This window comes from Psammomys obesus, unplaced genomic scaffold (assembly GCF_907164565.1).
Source record: "Psammomys obesus unplaced genomic scaffold, mPsaObe1.curated_primary_1811, whole genome shotgun sequence".
In the NCBI taxonomy this organism is placed as follows: domain Eukaryota; kingdom Metazoa; phylum Chordata; class Mammalia; order Rodentia; family Muridae; genus Psammomys; species Psammomys obesus.
In genome coordinates this window covers 11,399,117-11,406,238 of record NW_026596085.1, presented here as the reverse complement: position 1 = coordinate 11,406,238, position 7,122 = coordinate 11,399,117, and the positions used below count along the sequence as shown (strand labels likewise).

At 59.1% G+C, this 7,122-nt stretch overlaps 1 protein-coding gene across 1 annotated transcript; it reads left to right on the top strand.

Annotated features, from left to right (window-relative positions):
- The first annotated feature begins 316 nt into the window (after positions 1-316).
- Positions 317-3,824, top strand: Pim3 (Pim-3 proto-oncogene, serine/threonine kinase). Its single transcript, XM_055627228.1, has 6 exons — positions 317-847; positions 935-1,044; positions 1,137-1,187; positions 1,264-1,633; positions 2,406-2,582; positions 2,663-3,824. The coding sequence occupies exons 1-6, from the start codon at positions 763-765 to the stop codon at positions 2,848-2,850; spliced, it is 981 nt and encodes a 326-aa protein (XP_055483203.1). The 5' UTR covers positions 317-762; the 3' UTR covers positions 2,851-3,824.
- Positions 3,825-7,122: the final 3,298 nt, after the last annotated feature.

The following is a 7,122-nucleotide window of genomic DNA, read 5'->3' as shown; positions in this document are numbered from 1 at the left end:
CCTCAGAGCCGCACGAGTGCCCTCCCTGACTTCCGCCTGTCGGAGGGAGCCGACTCCACGCGCCACGAACGCCCACGGAGAACGAGGGAACAACACGCGTAACTCGCAGAGCCGGAGAGTGACCTTCCTCGGTGCGGCCTCGGGGGCGAGGCTCGGAAGGCCCCGCCCCGCGCCGCCATTGGCTGAGTCCCCGTGTCCTTTCAAAACCTCGGTTTTTATTGGCTGATGCGGTCCCGCCCGCGCTGCCGGAGGCATAGGGGCCACCGCCCGCGCGCGAGCTGCGCGTGCGCAGGGCCGGTGAGCGCGCTGTGGGAAGCCGCGGTACGCCGTGCACATCCGCGACTTACTACGGCAAGCTAGTTCGGACGGGTCGCCGTCCCCGCGCGCCACGGGCCCTTGGCGAACCGACAGGGAGCGTCCGGCTTTGCCAGCATCGCCTAGAGACACTCACAACAGCCACCGTGCGAAGCGAGACTCGGGCGGAAGGGGGCGGAGCCTCGAGCGGCCCCGCCTCCGCGGAGGGATACGCGTCTCCGCGGTCCAAAACCCCGGGGCGAGGCGGCCGGGGCGTGTGAGCCGCTCGGCCAGCTGCCGTCTACGCGCTTTCGCGCGGCCACCGGGCAACTGCGCCGCGCGGCCGCCCGGCTGAGCGCTCGGCCTCGGGGCCGCGGGATCCGCCGCGCTGTCTGCGGTCAGGAAGACCGCCCTCCCGCGTCCGTGCCGGACGGGTCAGAGGCGGCACCGCACGCGAGGCCACCCGCGATGCTGCTGTCCAAGTTCGGCTCCCTGGCGCACCTCTGCGGGCCTGGCGGCGTGGACCACCTCCCGGTGAAGATCCTGCAGCCAGGTACGTGCGCGGGCCGGAGGAGGGAGCCTGGGCGACGGCCAGAGGGGGTCTGGGCCACCACCGACACCGATTGCGTGTCCCCCACAGCCAAGGCGGACAAGGAGAGCTTTGAGAAGGTGTACCAGGTGGGCGCCGTGCTGGGCAGCGGCGGCTTCGGCACGGTCTATGCGGGCAGCCGTATCGCCGACGGACTCCCGGTGAGTCTGGGCTCCGGGCACACCCGCGTGGTCGACCGCCACGCTCGGCCGCCCGGCTGACCGCTCGCGTGTCGCCCCCCTCCTCCCCGCAGGTGGCCGTGAAGCACGTGGTGAAGGAGCGGGTGACCGAGTGGGGCAGTCTGGTGAGTGTGCGGGCTCGGGGCGGGCGGGCGGGCGCGGGCCGCCTCGGCTTTGTCCGCTGACCGCCTCGTCCCCCAGGGCGGCGTGGCCGTGCCCCTGGAGGTGGTGCTGCTGCGCAAGGTGGGCGCGGCGGGCGGCGCGCGCGGCGTCATCCGCCTGCTGGACTGGTTCGAGCGGCCCGACGGCTTCCTGCTGGTGTTGGAGCGGCCCGAGCCGGCACAGGACCTCTTCGACTTCATCACGGAACGCGGCGCCCTGGACGAGCCGCTGGCGCGCCGCTTCTTCGCGCAGGTGCTCGCCGCCGTGCGGCACTGCCACAATTGCGGGGTCGTGCACCGCGACATCAAGGACGAGAATCTGCTGGTGGACTTGCGCTCGGGGGAGCTGAAGCTCATCGACTTCGGCTCGGGCGCGTTGCTCAAGGACACGGTCTACACTGACTTTGATGGTAAGAAGGTGGTGCGACATTCCGGCGACTGTTGGGAGGCCACGCGCCGCGCCGGGCTTGCGGGGGTTGGGGGAGGGCGGGTGGGGACACCAGGGTGGCCCTCTGCGGTGTTAGGGCGAAGGGTCTGGGGACGGTGGGCGGCAGTCGGGGAGACCCGCGGTGCGCGCATGACGCAGGGCGCAGCCAGCCGCCTGGGCCGCCGTGGCCCCTCCCTGTGCCGGGGAGGGCGCTCACGGGCCTCCCTTGCGTGCCAGCGTGCGTGCAGAGCGCGGGGGCGCCGCAGTAGAAATCCCCGCATTGCGGAGCGCGGGGAAGCCGGGGCTCCCCCACTCCTCTCCTCCCTCCTCCCATCTCTCCCGCCCCTCCTCTTCCCGAACTCCTCTCCTCCCCTTCCCTGGCCACGCAGAGTTGAGCAGGCAAGCCGGGGCGGGAGGAGCCGGAATACCCGGCCTGGTTCTCTGCAGCTTACGTTGTATCTGTTTGTTGTGAAACCTGAGCCAGTGTTCATGTGACGCGCTTCTGCAGTGGGGCCTGTTAGGGGTGGGCCCTCACCTCCCCTTCTCTCCTGGCCCTCCCCTGGCCGCCACGTCCCTCCTTTCCTGCGCCCCGCCCGCTGCTGTGTTGGGGTTTTTCCAGGGTGATGACAAGCAAGATTCTGAGGCCCCGGTGGAGGCAGGCTGGGGGCTAATGAGGGCCCATTGCCTCGTGAACGTGGTTCTAAGCTTCCCTTGTATATCCTGGCGTGTGTGCCTAATCCCGATTTCTCCCTCAGGGACCCGAGTGTACAGCCCCCCAGAGTGGATCCGCTATCACCGCTATCACGGGCGCTCTGCCACTGTGTGGTCCCTGGGTGTGCTGCTGTATGACATGGTGTGTGGGGACATTCCCTTTGAGCAGGATGAGGAGATCTTGCGCGGCAGGCTGTTCTTCCGGAGGAGGGTCTCTCCAGGTGTGTGTTGTACACAACCGGGGGCTGGGAGGAGAGCCACGTAGTGCAGCAGGACTCTGACCCCTGTTGTCTCTCTGCAGAGTGCCAGCAGCTTATTGAGTGGTGTCTCTCCCTGCGGCCCTCAGAGAGGCCGACGCTGGACCAAATTGCTGCCCACCCATGGATGCTGGGGACAGAGGGGAGCGTTCCAGAGAACTGTGACCTTCGGCTCTGTGCCCTGGACACTGACGACGGAGCCAGCACCACTTCCAGCAGTGAGAGCTTATGAGGAGGAGGAGCCTGGACTCCACACTGGGGGCCTGGGCTCAGCCTAGCCAGCCCTCTCCCAGAATGAACATTTTCTGCCTGGGATGTCGCCTGCAAAAGCAGTGACCTCTGACCCCTGGTGACCTTTGCTCCTGGCACCGGGCCTGTTTCCTTTGCTTTGAGTGCCTTTTTGAACGCTGCTCCACAGGGCCTGGGTTTTCTTGAGCTCTTCTGTCCAAAGATGGCTGCGGGCTATGCAAGGTCCCGTCTGCCCTGGGTGGATACTTGAACCAGAGACCCCTACCCTGCTGCTCCATCTTGGAGGCAGCTTTCCTGACCAACTGTGTCTGACATGGAGCACCCTGTGGTGCCCACCTCCCACCCTCCAGTCTCATGGTGTTCGTCTGGGCATGTCTGCACAAGCAATGCAACAGCTGGGCCACTGCTGGCCTGTCTGCCTCCCCGGCACACAACTAAACACAGTGCCAGGGTCTCTTATTTATGGTGTGACCACCCTGGAGGGCGCCCCTGCCCTGCTGGGGCTATTTATTGTTTAATTTATTTGCTGAGGTTACTTCCTCCAAGCAGCCACCTCCTCCAGGCTCCTGGGGTGTACAGGAAAGTCAAGGGTGACTGTTTAGTCCAGACCCCATCCTAAGTCCTGCACCTGGAGTAGGTCCCCAACCCACGTGTCTGTGGGAGGAAGAACTTGTACAGTGGCTAATTTAAGGGGAATGGGGGACCCTGCCACCCTGGGCACTCTGCGCTGGGGGGTTGGGTTTTAAATTATTGACCTTGTACAGTCTGCTTGCTGGCTCTGAAAGCTGGGGTGGGGGACAGAGTCTCAAGCCCTTAATTTATTTTAGCAGCTGTGTTTCTGTGACCCTGGTGTGAGTAGGCATCAGGGGTGGGCGTTGTTTAAGTTCAAAAGTGTGAGATGTCTGGAGATAATATTTTTTATACAGGTATTTCAATTAAATGTTTTGGTATATAATGGAGATCTTCTGTTTATTGGACTGGGACCCAGGGTGGGACCGGAAAAGGGATTGGGGGAACTGAGTAGCCTTCTATGGAAGCTCTGTCAACTGGGTGGTGTGGGAGGGGGAGGGTTAGAGATAAGCTTTTAGGAGGCCAGCCCAATGCTCTGTGGCTAGCCAGAGGCTATTTTCTAGTGTCCCTCTTCACCTTTTTTCTACCAGAAATAGAGAAGGCTGGTAGAGGTGCCCTCTGTTTCCCATGGGTGGGAAGGATATGCTGCCTCCCACCAAGCCTAAATTTCATAGAGTGAGAAATTTACCAGGGAGGTGGGGAGGGGTGTAGATGAGGTACAACAGACAGTATGGGAAAAGGTGGGCTTAAAGCAAGGTGGTGTGCTGATGTTTGGTCCATAGCAATTGAGCCCTGGTCTGACATGTGGGAGGGATAGCCATAAGCTGTGTTTAGGTGTGAAAGTGGGTCAGTGGTGGACAGAGCCCAATCTTGTGAGGCTACTGGGTGCCTTGTGGCCCTACCACCTGTTGAGCTTCAGGTGGTAGGCACATAACAGGCCTCTGGCCAGGAGATCTAGAAGCAGGAAGTTGTGGAAAGTGCAACAGAAGAAATGAAGCCAGTAGTTTGAAGCTCAAAGGACTGAGCTCAACCTCACAAATGAAGGCTGGTATCTCCACAGCTTCCAGGCTCTGCAGGCCTACATTTGTACTGGCTTTCCTACTTGCTGCCTGAGGATATTGGGCCGACCATCTGTCCAATCTATCCATACGTCCATCCACCTGACCAACTGTGGTTCCCTGAATTCTGCAGGGTCCTGAATTAAGCCCTAGGGAGATTGGTCCTCTGCATTTAGCCAGGGCATTTTAAGGAAGGGAAACCTGAAACCCCCACACATTGGAGCATCAGTGTTCCAAGACTGCTGATGGGCACTGCAGAGGTTAGAGGTGAGCAGACCTCTTTCATACGGAGGCCCCCTTGTGGGTGTGCACGGCAGAACACTTTGACCTTGGCACATGCCAACACCACTGGTAGAGCATGTCCTAGGAGTCTTCTAGCTCCACGCTGGGGAGCAGAGGCAGATGGCAATCCTGAAATACCCAATGCCACTACGCTGTATCCATGACCTCCACCGAGTTCCAATGTCTGAATCTGGATATCTGAGCTCTGGTCTGGGGAGCAAGGCCAGCAAATCCATGGAACACTGCCCCCAGGTTCTCCTTAGAGACAGAGCGGTCACAGCGTGTGGAGCAGGTTATCCAGAAATGCTATGGAGGTGGAGCAGGCACAGGGGACAGACAGTGGCTACTAGCAAGTTGAAAAGATGCTGAAGCTGGGGGCACAGGTGACCAAGTGGGTAGAGATGGGGGACACAGGAATGCCTGTGTCCCTACCCTGTCAGCTCAGTCTGGAGTCTTTCTGACTACCTACTAACTACTAGGCTAGCCACTATTGTCATTCCAGCCTCAGCTCTGTCAGGCTGGAACTTGCCTGTGTGGGGCCCCTGGGGAGACTGAGGGCCAGAGGGGCAGGAACCTTGTGTAGCCGGCCGACTAGGACTGTAGTCCCCACTGCCATGCTATGGGAGTTGGTGAGGAGTAGGGCAGTATCAGTCCATAGGATTCTGGACTGAGATGCCAAAGTCCTGGTTTTCCAGCACAAAGATGACAGGCCAAGGGGGCCCTGATAAGCCCTGAGTCTGTTTTATCCTGCCTGTGGGGCTAGGCACCCCCCCACAGTAACCCGAAGGGGCCCAGAGTCCAGGGCCGTGAGGGCTTTTTCTGGCATGGGGCCACACCCACAGTGAAATTCTGAGAAGTCTCCAGGGCTCACTCCCAGAATTCCAGAGCTGGAATGCCAGGAATGTTAGTCAGCTTTCCATCACAGTGACAAAATACCTGATAAACAAAAGGATGAAAAGTTTGTTTTGGCTTCCAGTACAGACTGCCAGAGGTTTTGGTAATCGCTAATTATTTGTCCCACTACTTTTGGGTTCATGGTGGCACAGTACATATTGGTGGAGAGTAGTAGCTCCTGTTTACTCTGTGGTAGCCAGGAAGCAAGACAGACAGGGTGGGCCTGAAGTCAACAAAATCCCCTCAGGGGCCTGTCCCTGGTGATCTCACTTCCTCACATAGCCCCACCTCCTGGGAGCCCTATCACCTCTCAGTGGGACTAAAGGCTAGTGACCAAGCCTTTAACAGAAGGGTCTTTAGAGACACTCCAGATCCAGACTGTTGCTCTTGCTGTCCAGGAAGCCTGGCCTGCTGCAGTTCTGGCTGCTATAGACTACTTGGGGTACAAGGTACAGTGAAAGATTCAGAGCCCGGCCCACCCCTGGGCTCTCTGTCTGATGCCCCCAACACATTCCCATACTTAGGCTCCACCATGACCTTTGTGACCTGAATGCTGTAATGAACTTGAGCCCCTGCTTTCTGGACCAGGGAGACCCTGAGTGAGGTCTGGCTTCTCTCTGGGGAGAAAGTAAAGCAGAGCTCATGTCAATGATCCTGGAAATCCGACTGTGCGTGTTCAAGCCCCTTTCCCCAGAGGCCCCTCCTACTTAGCCTGGATAATCTCCAAGAGAGCAACAACCCCTGTTCTGCTTGGGGCCAGGAGATGGTATGTATGCTTCCACTACATTGTATCTGCAGGGCATATCAGGTGGTCATCTGGAACTGGCAGGCAGGCCTCTACCCTCCCCAGCCATACTCTTCCTCAGTGGAGGAGGCTCGGTGGAGGACGAAGGTCAGTGCCAACTCAGGCTCCTGCTATTTATAGAATCGTCTCCTGTGAGTCAGAACTCATCTACAGGCTCTAAGGCCTAGTACAGTGATCTCCTCATGACCAGCACAGGACTGTAGTTCAGGGTTAGACCCCGGTCCTTCCTGCACTGTTGGCAATGACAGTGCAATGGCTCTGGAGGGGGAACAGACCTGACTGCCTTAAATGTCCCCCTAAGCCTCCTGCTAGGCTACAGCTTCCTGGCTTTCTTCCTCTCCACTCCACCTCCTGCCTCTCTTCCCCTAGGAAAATTGCCAGGCTCTGAGCTAGCATTGTCTGGTGGCTCATATGATTATCTATGGGATTGGATTATTTTGTTGTTGTTGTTTTTGTTTTGAAACAGGGTTTCTCTATGTAGCCTTGGCTGGGGCTGGATTCCTAAAGCTACATATCTTAAAACTTTCAACTAACACAACTATCTTAAAGACATTCTTAGTGTCTTTAGTGGCAGTGGTGGTGCACAACTTTAATCCCAGCACTCAGGAGGCAGAGGCAGGTGGATCTCTCAGTTCGAGGCCAGCCT

Excerpts from the sequence above, each read along its gene's own strand:
- Pim3 (XM_055627228.1), top strand. The coding sequence starts at position 763 with ATGCTGCTGTCCAAGTTCGGCTCCCTGGCGCACCTCTGCGGGCCTGGC. Across the intron at positions 1,045-1,136 it reads GTATCGCCGACGGACTCCCG|GTGGCCGTGAAGCACGTGGT; the intron begins GTGAGTCTGGGC and ends TCCTCCCCGCAG. Across the intron at positions 1,188-1,263 it reads TGACCGAGTGGGGCAGTCTG|GGCGGCGTGGCCGTGCCCCT; the intron begins GTGAGTGTGCGG and ends CTCGTCCCCCAG.